The sequence below is a fragment of the Crocuta crocuta genome, unplaced genomic scaffold (assembly GCF_008692635.1).
Source record: "Crocuta crocuta isolate KB4526 unplaced genomic scaffold, BGI_CrCroc_1.0 scaffold134, whole genome shotgun sequence".
NCBI lineage: Eukaryota > Metazoa > Chordata > Mammalia > Carnivora > Hyaenidae > Crocuta > Crocuta crocuta.
Window position 1 is genome coordinate 1 of NW_027530183.1, and position 16,776 is coordinate 16,776.

General features: G+C 33.4%; 1 protein-coding gene across 1 annotated transcript in view; it reads right to left on the bottom strand.

The window, feature by feature from the left end:
* Positions 1-4,082: 4,082 nt before the first annotated feature.
* The window catches only part of CCSER1 (coiled-coil serine rich protein 1), a 218,567-nt gene continuing 205,873 nt past the window's right edge, over positions 4,083-16,776 (bottom strand). The window contains exon 5 of the mRNA XM_077765089.1: positions 4,083-4,207. Coding sequence (XP_077621215.1) covers positions 4,083-4,207 — 125 coding nt within the window. The remainder of the gene's footprint in view (positions 4,208-16,776) is intronic.

A 16,776-nucleotide genomic window follows, 5' to 3' on the forward strand; every position in this document is an offset into this window, starting at 1 on the left:
GAGAAAAAGAGAGATAAACTGATCCAGTAACATGAAAGGAGAGTTTGAGAGCTGAGCAATAAAATCAAACGGAACAATATCTGTATCTTAGGAATTCCAGAAGAGAGACAGGGAAAGGCACTGAAGGAGTCCTTGAACAAATTATAGCAGAGAATTTCCCCGATCTGGGGAAGGAAACAGGTATTTAAATCCAAGAGGCACAGAGAACTTCCCTCAGATGTTACTTGAATCAATCTTCTGCACAACATATCATAGTGAATCTGGCAAAATATAAGAACAAAGAGAGAATTCTGAAGGCAGCTAGGGAGAAAAGGGCCCTAACATACAAAGGGAAATCTCTCAGAGTGGGACAGACCTATCTACTGAAAATTGGCAGGCCAGAAAGGAATGGCATGAAAACATCAATGTGATTAACAGAAAAAATATGTAGTCAAGAATCCTCTATCTAGCAAGCCTGCCATTCAAAATAGAAGGAGAGATAAAAGTCTTTCCAAATAAACAAAAATTGAAAGAATTCATCACCAGTAAACCAGCCCTACAAGAATTACTGACGTGGACACTGTGAGGGAAATGTTGCAAGGAACGCAAGGTATGAGAGACACCACCACAATCATTAATCCCACTAAGGACATGGTGACTCTAAATCCATATTTTTCAATAATAACACTGACTGTAAATGGACTAAATGCTCCAATCAAAAGACATAGGGTAGCAGAATGTATAAAAAAACAAAATCCTTCTATTTGTGGTCAACAAGAAACTCATTTTAGACCTGAGGACACCTTTAGATTGAAAGTAAGGGAATGGAGAAATATATATCCTGCTTCTGGAAGTCAAAAGAGAGCTGGAGTAGCTATCTTTATATCAGACAAACTGGACTTTAGAGTAAAGGCAGTAACAAGGGATGAAGAAAGGCATTATATAACAATTACAGCGTCTATCCATCAGGAGGAGCTAACAATTATAAATGTCTATGCACCAAATATGGCAGCACCTAAATACATAAAACAATTAATCACAAACAGAAACAATCTTATGGATAAGAATGTGCTATAGCAGGGGACTTTAATACTCCACTTACAGCAATGGATCGATCAACTAGACAGAAAATCACTAAAGAAACAATGGACTTGAATGACACATTGGACCAAATGGATCTGACAGATATATTTAGAACTCTACATCCTGAGGCCATGGAATTCACTTTCTTCTCAAGTTCTCATGACACATTCTCCAAGATAGATCACATACTGGGACATAAAACAGCCCTCAATAAATATAAAAGAATTGAGATCATACCATGCACACTTTCAGATCACAGTGCTATGAAACTTGAAATCAACCACAGGAAGAAGTCTGTAAAACCTCCAAAAAACATGGAGGTTAAAGAACATCCCACTAAAGAATGAATGGGTCAATCAGGCAGAGAAGGACAGATACCATATGTTTGCACATATAGGCAGAATAGGAGGAACTTAATGGAGGACCATGGGGTAGAAGAAGGGGAAAAATAGTTGGAGAGAGGGAGGGAGGCAAACCATGATAGACTCTTGAATGCTGAGAACAAACTGAGGGCTGATGGGGGTGGAGGAAGGGGGAGGGAGGTGATGGGAATGGAGGAAGGCACTTGTTGGGATGAGTACTGGGTGTTATATGGAAACCAACTTGACAATAAACTATTTTAAAAAGATCATAATTGAATATATAATATTAGAAAAAAATTTAAATATATGGTATATTTGCTGGTCAGCTAAAATGGTAATAATATAATAGAGACATAATCAAGCTATCAATAAGTAATCGAATATGAGATGTGAGAGACAAAACATACTGTGATTTTTCAGAAAAGAATACAAAATGGTGGCTTTATATAAATACATACATTAGAAAGAATCAATATTTAAGGGGGTTGCATAAGTCATTATTTAGGTTTTAGGTATACTTTGTATAAAACTCAGTAAAATATGTAGTTCGATAACTCGGGTCAACAACTTTAAATATTAGACTTACATTCAGAAAAGCCTCCAGAAGAGGAATATGTATTTGTAAGTCATTGATAGAGTTGACAAACTAAAGCTATGGAAGGGTCAACATGACTAATACTTCTGTGGATTCTTACATTTTGAGTCCTTTACCACTATCACTTCACATAATACAGTGACTACAGAAGGATGGTGCTATCACCCCAGATAACAGATGAAGAAAGGAAAGCACAGAGAGTTTACGTAAAATGTTCCTAATTTCTATCTAATATATATTGTAGCAGAATTAAGATTTTAGGGGCGCCTGGGTGGTTTAGTCGGTTGGGCGTCCGACTTTTGCTTAGGTCATGATCTCGCGGTTTGTGGGTTCGAGCCCCACGTCGGGCTCTGTGCTGGCTGCCAGCTCAGAGCCTGGAGCCTGTTTCAGTCTGTGACTCCCTCTCTCTCTGACCCTCCCCTGCTCACACTGTCTCTCTCTCTCTCTCCTAGAAATAAATAAAAAAAACATTAAAAAATAAAAAGTTTTTAACCAGGGACTCTTTCACTCTGAAACACAAAAAACAATAACAAAACCTATACGAATCAATGAATGAATGAATGATACTGTTAAGTCAGAATGTTTAATAAGAAAGTAGACTTAGATAATATAGAAATGTATTGGAGTGAATCCAGGGTAACAAAAAAACAAAACAAAACAACAACAACAACAACAAAAGACAGCCAGTTAATAGTCTGCTTTAATTCAGAATCAAGAAGAATGAATATTTATGAAGTAGCTAAAGATTGAAAAATAAGGTATTTTATGCAAGCCAATTACACTATTCCCAGTTTTAGTTTACCAGAATCACTAAAAGATAATTAAAAGAATTTAAGATTCTATTTATAAATACATATGTAAACTCATTCATATATAACAGAAAATGCATTTGCATTTTCTAATATAATTCCATTGGCATATATGAGATGTAATTTTCCTCCTATTAGACAAAAAGAATTAGAACCTAAAAATTAGACTATATTAAGAGCAGTTAAGTTGTTTTCACTTTTAGACTGTATTAAAACTGAATTACAATCATTACTTTCTGAATTGGTTAGTACTTCTTTTCTCTATAATGAGAATATTAATATCGCCTATCCACATGCTATCAAATATATACATTGTTCCATTTGAATTCAACATTATTGAATGTAACATTAAAGGATTTTCTAATTGATTTCAAAAAGAGTATCAAGCACTATCATGTTCCAGGAAATGCTGTCCTCAGGAGCTTATCAGTAGAAATACATCAGAAACAAACAAGTGTGATACAGTGTAAACCAATGGGGATAAATAGTAGGTGCTTTAAGGTAACCACCACCTGGCTCATATGGTGGTTAGCCAGATGACATGGCAACACCATCCATTACCTAGTTTCCAATCTGAGATCTTCACGTGGCACTAGTTTCACTGGAAAATATCAGTAAGCTTTCCCTTTTCATTTATATAATGTGAACCTCGAAATATCCTACTTTATTTGATGTAAAGTCCATACAGTTTATGTTTGTTACCATGAATTTAATTCTCTGTGTAAGAAAAAAATGTATCATTTATTCAATATAAGATCAAATTTAAAGTGAAACTTAGAAGGTAAATATAAGGAAACATTAAATAGTGTAAAGTTTTCATTTAGAGCATTTAAAATAGTTAATAAAGTAACTTTCATTCCTTATAAAAATGCAAGCCAACTTTAAGCTAAGAGGTTTATATTAAGAATTTATCACGTTTTCACAATTAAAGCTTACAACTATAAAATAAGCCACCCAAGAACAGTATATCCACAATCACAGTGAAAGAAATAAAATGCCTCATATCCCTAAGATAAGGTAACAAAACAAAACTTCAATGGCATATACCTCAAACACATGAAGGAAGAAGATGCAGAAGTTATTCACTGATACAGTAAGGGATAGATTTTTTTTTTTACATATTGTACAAAATGGTATCTGTCCTTTCAATATACTAGTATTAACACATTCATTATAAATCATAATATCTGAGCAATCCAATTCTGATCAGTTATCTAATTGGTTTACAAAGTTCTGAAAAATTAAACAAATAACTTACTGTTTGGAAGGTTCAGGAAATTTTAGTTCTTCTCTTTTCTTCATTTCTATGTTTGGTTCCATAGGAGTAAGGACCACAGCAGCACATGAGACTACAGAGTGGTAGGAATCTTCCCGGCAAACTGTTTTATTAAAAAAAAAAAAAAAATTGCTTGTAAATGTCAAAGTTATTTATTGACTATTCACTTTCCCTTTTTCTGTTTTTTTTTTTAAATTTTCAGTCAGATGAAAGATATATTTTAACTAAAACATTAATTATCATTAAATGATCCCTCATTATCATTCTCCACTCTAAGTCTTTCCACTCACTAGCTGAATGACCTTAGGCAATATTTCTTTTTTGTAAGCCACACAGTAGAAAAGGTGTTGCCAATACTTTATAGTCCCTCGCTTAAAAAAGCTTTTCACTGAAGAATAAGAAGTGCATAAATCATATATAGTTAAATGAATCTTTGCAAAGTGAAGACATCTTTTTAATCAGCATTATGATCAATAATTAAAGCATTATCAGAACCCTACAACTCCCTGTGGTACTTCTTCCCAATCACTGTTGCAGCTTCCAAATTTAAACCTTATTATCACTTAAATAACCATAGATTAGGTTGCCCTATTTCTGACTTTTGAGTGAAGGAAATTGTCCTCTTCTGTGTGTATACTATTTCACACGTGGCTTATTTCCTTCAACATACATTTGTAAGACACATTCAGGTGTCTTACAAATATACCTTATACCTTATACCAGTATTTGTTCATTCTCATAACTGTGTAGCATTGCACTGAATGAATATAACAGTATATTTATGCATTTTATTGATGATGGATACTTAGATTGCTCTGCTCTGAGGCCATTTTGAAATGTCTGTAAACATACCTCTACTTTTTTTTTTTTTTTCTTTTGGTGCACAAATAAATTTGTATTGACAAATATCTAGGAATTGCTCTTGGGATATGTTCTATCTCAGTTCTAGTAGACATTGCCAAACAGTTTTCTGAACTGACTGGACTAATTTGCATTCCCCAAAACAGAAGTTTCAGTTGTTCCACATCTGTATCAACACTTAGTTTTGCCAGTTTTCAAAATTTTACTATTGTACTTTTTATTGCTGCATGAAAAATTAAAACAAACTTAGCAGCTTAAAACAGCACCCATCTATTATCTCATAATTCTGTAGGTAAGGAATCCAGTGAACTCAGTTGAGTTCTCCTATTAGGTATACAGATTACAAAGACCTAAACTTTGACTCTTACATAATTCCCACTCAAGAGTTAAATTCCCACAAGGTCAAAGTCAGGTTTACAGCCAGGCTGTGCTCCTAGCTGGAGTTTCTGCGGGAAGAATCCACTTTGGAGTTTATTGACATTGTTAGCAAAATTTACTTTATTGGACTCAGGTCTCCCGTACATTGATGGCTCTTGGCTAGGGATCACTCTGAACTCCTAGAAGCTCCTCACAGGACAGTGGCCAATGGCTTTTTATCTCAGCAATGAAGAATATCCTTCACATTGAAACCCTCTCATGCATCAAATTTTTCTCCTGCTCTGATTTCTTCTGCTGATAACTGGGGAAAATATCCTCTCCTTTTCAAAAGCTCATGAGATTAGGTTAGGCCCATATAGATTATCTCCTTTTTGATTAACTCAAAGTCCACTGGTTAGTAATCTTAACTACATCTTCAAAGTCCCTCTTGACATGGAACATAACATAATTACAGTTATGTCCCACCTTCCAGTGGAAGGAATCATACAAAGGTTAGAGTCACATATCATCTTAGAATTCTGCCTACCATAGCTATTCCTATAAGTGTATAGTGGTATCACATTTAAAATTTAATTTAAATTTTACTGATAACCAATACAATAAAACTATAAATTCTTATTTTACAAGATTCTGATAAGCAACAATTTCAGTAACATGGTTTAAATAACACCAGAACTCTCAAAAGTGGTTCACATTTCAGTCTACATGGTATATTCATACTGTGTGTAACTGTGTATTATGAACATCTCTAGTAGCCCTTCAATCCACAAATCACTAAACAAATAATCTCTATTTACTCCTGGCATGTACTTTGAGTACAAATAAGAAATCTGCATCATGATTAGACACACATATCACTTCTTTCAAAGTCTATCAATAACTGGTCACCATGCATCTGCTACTCAATTTAATCACAAACCTCAACGTATGTAGTCACATTTCCTCCTTGTCTCCCTGTGATGAACTTATGTGACACTTTAGAAAAATGGATAATCTAAGGAAGGAATTCGATGGTGGAAATAAGAAGTGTAGCAAAGAAATGAAATCTGCTATTGATGTAAGTGGCATTTGAATTGATTATAAATGAAAGGTCAATAACTGCTGATATAAGTACTCACTTCAATAAGTAAGCAGCAAACAATAAATTAAACCCTCTCCCCAATACAGAAAGAGGCAAATACTAAAGATGATAGTCACATTAATGAAAAAGAAGGCAAAAATACAATTAAGGTCATGAGAGTCTGCCAAGTAGTGTGGGACTATGATCTCAAAGTAAAAGAAGTATAAGAACAGATCTTAATGTTCTTCACCTTCTGCTAAAAATATTTGCTGAATTACTAACCTGTTCACTGCTGGATTCTGAGATATAAACTAGACTGCCACCAAGAGCAGAGCTGAATTTCAAGCAATTATGTGGCACTCAAGATACAAACATTAGTATCGAGTATGTGTCAAAGTGTGTGTGGGGGGGGAGGGAGCTGGTTTCTTTGTCTCTCTCATGCCATCAAACAGATTTTTGTTTCTTCTTCTCTTCCACCTCCCACCCTTTTTTTAAAATTTATTAATTTCTACTTACTCTTGGTATATGCCTTGAGTCTATATCAAACAATTCTAATACAGTTGGGAGAATAAAACTCTATTACATTTAAAAATTTCACTGTTGTCTTAAATACTGCTAGTAAAGAAATAGAATAATATTATTAATTCATTCCTCTGGGATACCCACTCAATTATTCAATAAATATTTAGTGAACTAACTGGTATGTTCTAAGAAATATTCTTAATGGTAGGATTCTGCTATGGCCAAGAAAGAACCCCCTCCTCCCAAGTTTAAATAAAGCTTCGATTTCTTCTTTTAGAAATATTTCAAGTGTTAGACCAGTAAGCTTCTTACCAGATTAAGTAAAAGCATTTATCTAGGTCTCTATGAGGGAAAATAGAGCTAAATTGTCTTTAAAAATGAAAAGCAAGAATTGAGCAGGCTGTAGGTGAACCAGAAAAATTTTAAAAATAGGGTGTATTTGTTTCCACAAAGTAATATTAGTATCAATACTTAGTTTTTATTATTAGACGCTGGAAAAAATGATTGCACTCTCATAGATATTGAAGTTAAAAAACAATAACTAAATCAATAAAAAATAAACTCCATTAATTATTATATAATAAAAGTGACACTACATTGGTCTAAAGATACATGGTTAGGAGGTCCATGTAAATGACAAAGCTCTCGTATTTAGCTGAAATTAAATTACATTCAAGTTTTATATCTTTAAAGTTCATTCACACAAAATAGAATTAGTGTAATAAATGCCAGTTACGCCATTAATTAATAGAGAAATTAAAACTTCAAAAAAGTGAATGAAGAAGATATTTGGAAATGATATATACAATAAGGAGTTAGTATACAAGTTATATAAAGAACGTGTACAACTCAACACTAAAAAACCCCAAACAATACAATCAGAAAATCAGCAGAGGAACTAAATGGAAATGTTTCCAAAGACATACAGATGGCCAACACACACATGAAAAGATGCTTAACATCACTAGTCATCAGAGATATCACCTCACAGCAGTCAGAATGGCTACTATAAAAAAGACAAGAAATAACAAGCAAGGAATAGCTGGTGAGGAAGTGGGAAAAAGGGAACCATCATACACTGTGGAACATAAATTGGTGTAACCACTGGAGAAAACAGTATGGAGTTTCCTGAAAAAATAAAAATAGAAATACTATACAATCCAATAATTCTATTACTGGGTATTTATACAAAGAAAGCAAAAGCAATAACTCAAAAAGATATATACACACTTATTATAGCACTAGTTATGATAACCAAGAAAGGTATCATTTTTATGATAGCCAATTCAAGTGTCTGTCAATAGATAAATGGATTTTAAAAAGGTGTGAAATACATATACAGACACACAAACACGCTGGTATATTACTCAGCCATAAAAAAGAATAAGATTTTGCCATGTGCAACAATATAGATGGACCTAGAGGTATTACACTAAATGAAGTAAGTCAACAGAGAGAGATAAATACCATGATTTCACTTATCTGTGGAATCTAAAAAACAAAATAACCAAACAAATGAAAACAAACAAACAAAAAAAACAAACAAAAAGTGAAACAGACTCATAAATACAGAAAACAAACTGGTGGTTGCCAGAAGGGAGGTGGGTAAGAGGATGGCCAAAATAGATAAAGGGAATTAAGAAGTACAAACTTGCAATTATAAAATAAATAAGTCGCAGAGATAAAAGTACCGCAAAGGGAATATAGTAAATAGTATTGTGATCAAGTTGTACGATAAAAGATCCTGTATGGAATATGTTGAGCACTGAGTAATGTACAGAATTACTGAATCATGTTATATGCCTGAAACTAATATAGTATTTATTATATGTCAATTATATTCCAATATATTTTTAATCAGCTAAGGCCTAAAAAAAGTGAATGAAATAATAAAAGGGAAGTACAGATTTTTCAAAACAACAAGGATGCCTAGACTGTCCATCATTCTGAGGTAGAAACGAAAAAATAAAGTCACTGAGAAGAGAAACAATTTCTGACAACCAATTGAATAATGAATATTGATGTGATCACTGTATTCTGTCAAAGCAAAACATATTTTTCAAAATTATAGTCCATACTAAAAGGTAAATTAGAAACTCATGTAACAATGGCCACAATTTGAACTACTCTATAACAATGTAATTAATTATGTTCATTTTTACCATGACACAAATACATAAACTAATTTTGAAGAATTTTATGAATAGGACTAAAGGAGAAAATATTATACTTTCCATTAAAATAAACCTGATGATACAGATTAAAAGGAAATTTCAAGTTTAAAAAAGACTTCCAGGGGTGCCTGGGTGGCTCAGTTAGTTAAGCGTCTGACCCTTGATTTTGGTTCAAGTCACGATCCAGGATCATGGGTTCCAAATCCATGTTGGGCTCAGTATTGGGCATGAAGCCTGCTTGTGATTCTCTGTTTCTCCCTCTGTCCCTCTCTCCCACTCATGCTCGCTTGCTCACACTCTCTCTCTTTTTCAAATAAAAATTTTTAAAAAAGCAAATGTTTTATTACTCAGATTTAACTCTCATGATGGGAAAAACTGGCTTTATAAAAAAGTAGAAGGTGAAACAAAGAGGAACTTCCAATTTTTGATTACTCAACATTATTTAATTGTACTTATATAGTTTCAATCATGTATAGAAAATATTATTCACTTACAAATCTTTTAAATGTTAAATGTAGGCAATAGCAGATTTCATAATACAACTTAAAAAACATAAGACATGCCAAGGCATTGCATATTCAAGTAAATTTCCAGCATCTATGAGTTGAAAAATCGATAATTTTTCACTCTCTCTTACTTCCAACCAAAGATGCAGATAATAATTTGAGGTACCAACCTATACATTTATATGCTAAATTTGTTCTTCTATTAAAAGAATCTTTGTTTAAGTATATTGCATGAACCACTGAAAATTCCACCACAGGCTTCTGTTACTTGGAATTATCAGAGTCAGGCTGACTGAAAAATTAAAGTCCCATTTCTTTCTACACAGATGGAGGGTTTTGTTTGGTTTTGTTTTTGCTTTGTTTTGTTTTTTGACAGTATCAGGGTCACTCATGACCTGATTTCACTACACGAGATCCTCCTCACTACATGAGATCCTCTCATGAGTGTGGAGGATCTCATGTAGAAATGATACAACTGCACCTAGAGGAAGTCAATTGTCACAACCACCCGCTAATACAAACACAGTAACTTGGACATAGGAAACTGACATTTGATGATGAGTTATACAAATAGGAGAGTTTCTTTTTTTAAGCTTATTCATTTATTTTGAGAGATGGAGAGAGAGAACATCAGTGCGAGCAGGTGAGGGGCAGAGAGAGGAAGGGAGAAAATCCCAAGCAGGCTTCAGGTTGTCAGTCCAGAATTCGACACAGTGCTTGATCCCACAAACTGTGAGATCATGACCTGAGACAAAATTGAGAGTCAGTTGCTCAACAGACTGAGCCACCCAGTCACCCCACAAATAGGAGTTTTAAAATAAGAGAAAATACTTGAGAGTCACAAGAATTTCTTATGCTAAGATTTGGTTCTAAGCACTACTCTCCTTTATTCCTGGGTAGTTATAAGTATATGAACACCAAAAATGATCAAAACTACTAGAACCTCTGTATCAGAAATCTAAATATCTTGGGGCAAAGTAGAAATCATTTCTTGGTTTAAAACTGAGTAGTCTGACTTTGTCATGTAACCTTTCATTACACCACAAAAAATATGCTATTATATGAAATGACTCTCCAATATTAACTGTATTCTATGAAACATTTCTTTCAGACTCATAATAAACTGAGATGCAAACTTAATTATTAAAAATGTTTTATTCTTTTTCTCCAGTTTGATATATCAAAACTATTTCATTTAATTCTTGAACTTCTATCTTTGGTCTTTAATTTATAAAATCAATTTTAAAGAACTAGGAAAGCAACTTATTTTTTAAATGTTCACAAAAATGTCAAAGATTTATTAGGAGAGACATTTTTTCTCTTTCATGCAAAATTAGAACATTAAAATTACTGAATATGGCCAGATCATAATTAACTGATAACCATCATGTGTAACTACATTTGAAACCACCACCCTAATTCACTATAATAGTTTACAATCAATGAGCAAATTACAAGTGTGAAAGAAAAGCATTTGTTCTTGACTTGAAAAAGTGGTCACCTTCTTCTTTCCTGTCCAAATACCAGGGTCCATGTATTTACCACAGAGCAGCCCACTGGTAAAGCTTAACCCAGTAAAAGGGTAACATTTATTTAACAAATGCTTAAATATCATTTTGTAGTAGGCATTCTTCTATGTACTAACTATGCATTAAAGTTACAGTATCATCCTTACCACTCAGAAAAATTTTATGGGGTAAATACTATTATTATCCCCATTTCTACAGTGTTCAAGGTCAGACAGCTTGGGAGTAGCAAAGCCAGAATTCAATCAATTTTCCTGAATGCACCATGCTAGTGACAATACTTCATGTTGATCCTTATTTAAATACTATCATGTGTTCTGAAGAGTAAGTTTAATAGTTTATCTTTTTCAATTGTATTTATATTCAATAGTATTCTTATATCTGAATTCCTTATCCTAGGAAAACTGTGTAATCATTAAGCAATTTGCCTCACAACACAGCACAACTTTGACTCATAAAATGCTTTGAGTTCCAAGCTCTGTATTTCAAAATGATTTACAACAACTATTTCCCTATTGCTCCACAGAATGTGTGTTGAGTGTCAGGATGAGCCTACTATTACATACATTTATCTATGGCAAAGAAAGATATATAATTTAGAAAAAAAAATATTCTTTTCATATGTATTTGTAATCATTTGCTGTTGATTCTTTTTGCCCTGCACTGTTTATAGGTGCCTGAAATAGATCAGTGAATATAAATGACAAAAATGCATGTTTTTATGGAATGTATATGTCCTGTGAAGATATTCTGTAGACATGATTACAGTCCACTATAGTTGACTTCAAGTAAGGAAGGCTGTCATCATAGATTATCTGGGTAGGCCTGATTCAATAACTAAAAAGCCTTAAAAGTAGTTGAGCCTTCTTAATGAAGACAAAATTCTACCCATGTCAAAAGTTCCAGCTTTCCCTTTCTGGCCTAGTCAGTCCCCACAAGCACATAAGATTCTGTTTCTCTGGTTGATAAATATATCAGTCAACAATGGCATTTAGGTATTACATACTGGCTTTAATGAATCTCTCAATACTTTTTCTGAATTAACACCCTAATCCAGTACTTATATAAGGCTATTCTGATGAAATATTAGTCCAGAATTGAAAGAGGAATTGAAAATAAGTAAATAAAAATCATTGCATCATGACTATAAGCAAATACACATCGAACAAAAGGAGGCATACATATTGATTCCATTAGTAGCATTCACTGAAATATACCATGTCCAGGTACTCCAATAGGTACTAGACTGATGAAAATAAAAGATAAAATATTTGCCATGAATGTAACTTAGTGTAGTAAAGAATGAATACCATATAAAAAGTACTACCAAAGAAGCCAGCCAGGTAAAGTAATCAATATGACTTGAAGAGCAGGACAACCACTATCTTGTCCCCACCCTGTTTCTTAGCATTGTGCCAGACACAAAGGAGGAACTCCACAAATCTCTGTCTGATGACTGATAGAGATTGAGGAAAAATGAATTAAGGCATTAGGGAAAAGAAAAGACACTAGCCAAGCATAGGAAACAGTTTGCTAAAAGGCAATGAGATATAAGAAAATGTCATGGATCTTGAGAAATTCAAAGAATTCAGTGTGGCTGGCTCTAGACAAGATGCAAGGAGTTGAAGAAAGGAGATACAAGTTTTCACAGCACCTGACATACCTTCTGTGTAACTCTAAAACATGACTATGTAATTTTGAAGTTAATGAGGATATGCCATCAATCATTTTACAAATCAATCATAAAGCAACATGATCTGCTTTATATTTTCTGCAAGTAGCCTGGCAACATCTGAGTACAAGAATGAGAATGGGCAAAATCCTGGGCAGTACTACTGAGATAAATGAAGTGAGAAATGGTGAGTGACCCTTGTCACTGGGAGTGGCAGGCTAGGGAAAGGCAAAGACAAAGTAATACTGCAGAAGATTCAGAAGACCATTCAATAGTCTATGTTTAGTTACTCTGTCAAAATGAAACACAATTCTCAGTTGATCAAAATAACAGAAAATAGAATAAAAGTGTGGATGGATGAGAAAGAATTGGCAAAAGCACTAAGCCAAGAACTTCAAATTAATTAGAAGTGATTTAAAATAATTTAAGTTAAAAATAACTTGTGCAAACATAGATTGCAAGGATCGTATCATCTCGGGCATCTTTTTTAAAGATATGAAGGAACTCCATAGAAATAGTTAATGCCCTTAAGTAAAACCTAATTAGAGAAAAACTATAGAAATTAGCATGAAAATAACCATATTTTAGAAATTTTGGACAAAACTATAAAATGTAAAGAACAACACTACATTGAGTCAGGTTTATCTCACATTACCCAAATACTGGTACTTTTGTGTACCAATAGTAACCTTTCATCTTGTGATAAAATTTTGGACAGTTACAAGTTTATTATAAAATTCTGCTCTTTGAATTTATATATTTTAAACTAATTTAACATCAATTTATTTATTGCCTCAGCTTTTGAACAAATCTTTCTGTAATCTTATATTGCACAAATATTTTCTAGAATAAAATTGAAACCCAAACTATGATAGGGAAAAATAGAACCATGTGAATTCATTTTGTAAGGTTACATATTTTATTACTATAGTGCAAATACTGGAATATTTGTGACAGGCAAAAATGTATATTTGGTATATCAAATNGAACTATGATAGGGAAAAATAGAACCATGTGATTCATTTTTTAAGGTTACATATTTTATTACTATAGTGCAAATACTGGAATATTTGTGACAGGCAAAAATGTATATTTGGTATATCAAATACAAACTGGAACAGCCAATGACTTTCTTGTTTGTGGAACAGGAAATATGCATTCATAAATCCCTCTTGACTGCAGAATAAGAAATTTATGAATAAAGTATTTTTATTTTAATAAATAGAAAATATTATCTAAGTGAGCATCACAAATCCTAACCCTACTAATTTATAATGTGACTGTATTTGGAGATAGGGTCTTCAAAGAGATAATGAAGTTAAAATGAGGTCACCATGGTGGTTCCTAATCCAACATGACTGGTGTCCTTATAGGAAGAAAATATTAGGACACAGACACCAAGGAGAGATCTTGTGTGGACACAGAGAGAAGACAGCCATGTACACACTAAGGAGGGAGCACTAAGAAGAAATCAACCCTGTAGACACTATGAACTTAAACTTCTAGCTTCCAGGCTATGGAAAAATAAACTTCTGTTGTTTAAGCTACTCAGTTTGTGGCACGTTGTTATGGCAGCCTGAGCAAAATAATACAACGGCTAGTTTAGGAAAAGGACTAAAGAACTACACATAGAGTCTCAGTTAGAACTTCAAACTAATGAAAACCTATATTGCTCCTACTACTATCCTCTTCCATTTTGATATCTGACGAATGTCTACTTAGGCTATTCAGCTCATGCTTCAATAATTCTAATCACGGTTAGTTTATTATACTTTGTCATTCTGGTTGCCTTCTTCCAAATGTGGTCTTAGAATGCATAATATAACACATATATGAATATATATTATACATTACATATATCCATAATACATATAAAACAAATACTGTACACATATGTACATTTTATACACAAATAATATAGAGAGAATATCGGGAGAAATAGTCATAAAAATAATTACTGCTTTCTGCTAACTTAGGTATTAAAAACTTTATCAGCATTTCTTCATATGCATAGCCACTGTCTAGTTTATAAGACCCTAAGTTAGGTGTTTTCGAGGCATCCATAGAAGGTGATACATAGGGAAAATAGCAGCACTATAAGTCTGTAAAGTGTATCATCCCTATCATAGATTCCACACATAATATTAGAATGACATCATCTTTGTGGTCTACTGCTTCTGAACAATTCAGGTAGAAGGTTCATATTTTGTTCTTTAACTTTCCATGTTAAAATTTGCAAGACTGTTAATACCCACTGTGGCAAACCGTATTCTCCAAAGGTGGTCACACCAATATATATCCTACCCTGCTTGTTTTTGATATTCTACTCATGTGGTGGGATCTTAGTTCCTTTCCTTTGAAACTGTATAACTTTTGTGACTTCCTTGTCTAAAAGAATGTGGTAGAAGTGATGTTGTGTAATCTTCAAGGCTACGTCATAGAAGGCACTATGCCTTCTGTCTGGCTATCTCTTGGGACACTGGCTGTTGGAACTCATTCACCATGCTGGGTGGAAGCCAAGCCCACATAGATATCCTGGCTGACAATCCCATCAAGTCCCTCAGTTGACAGCCATTAACAACCACTTAATGTGAATGATTTTATTTTATTTTTTTAGGTTTCTCAATGCTATTTATTTGGCTGAATGGGTTTTCTTTATTTTAATATAATTTATTGCCAAGCTGGCTAACATACAGTGTGTACAGTGTGCTCTTGGTTTGGGGGATAAATTTCCATGGTTCATCACTTTTGTATTCTAGCCAAGGACTTAAACACCACAAAGCAAAGGAAAATTCTCTCTGCTACATCCTGTCTGAATTTCTAACCCACAAAAATCATGCAAGATGAATGATGTTTGCTGTTTTAATCCAATAAGCTTTAGGAAAATTTGTAACACAGAAATCGATAAACAAAACACTCCTAAAGAACATTTATAATTAATGGCAAAAATACATTTTGATGCCTCTTGCACAGGGATTCATTAAAATTGTTACCAAAATGATTCAAGAAAACACATTATTGACATAAGTGCCACAATGCCTTACCTACATTCTGTGTGTGTGGGTAATTTATGAATGACAATTGCAAGGGATTGATATTTAAAATTTTTATAGCTCAATACTAGGGAAATAAGAAATAATGTAAACAGCAGAGTGTGTATGTATGTGTGTGTGTGTATGTATATGTGTGTATACACACACACATACTTACACATTCAATTCAACAGGAGAAAAAAAGTCCCATAAATATGTTGACTTTCCCATTTATGGTTCTCATTTCAAACTTAGAAAGAGCCCTGGAGCTATCCTTGGAGCAAGCTTGCTACAGCAAGTACAGACAAATAAGTATCTGTTCCACCACTCAAAACAATACTTTATGAATTTTCCAAGAACAAGATGATATCATAGTTATCCCTTCCAATAAAATGTGCACAAGGCCTGTATCATTTAAATAAAGCCTAACCTAAAATTTTGTAATCTGATATCCTAGACTCTAAAACCCAGAAAAAAATCTTAAAGGGAGGAGAAAGAAGGTACTTGATACAGTAGAATATAAAGAATTTGCAAAGCGGGTCATATACACCATAGACAATATCCTCAGAGGAAGGGTAGTTAAACCAAACTGCATTTTACTGTCATTCTTTCTGGATAACATTGTACATTGTTAAGAATCATATTCTATTTGGATTTTTTAATGACATGAATAACGCCACTAATAAATTAACCTTATCAAAAATATTTTAAAACCTATAGCACAGGAAATATTCTATTAATTATATATAAACAAAACTGTTGATATAATTCTCACTACGTATTGCCATTTATTAGACAAAACAAGTATCTAATTTACATGTGCATCAGCTTTTATGATCATCTCACATTTCTTCTCCTATTAGCCAAGTCAGAGGTGTTTTGCCTTGGGTACTTTGTCAGTTCATTAGGTGTTTGTTTGCTTATTTTTAATACTGATGATT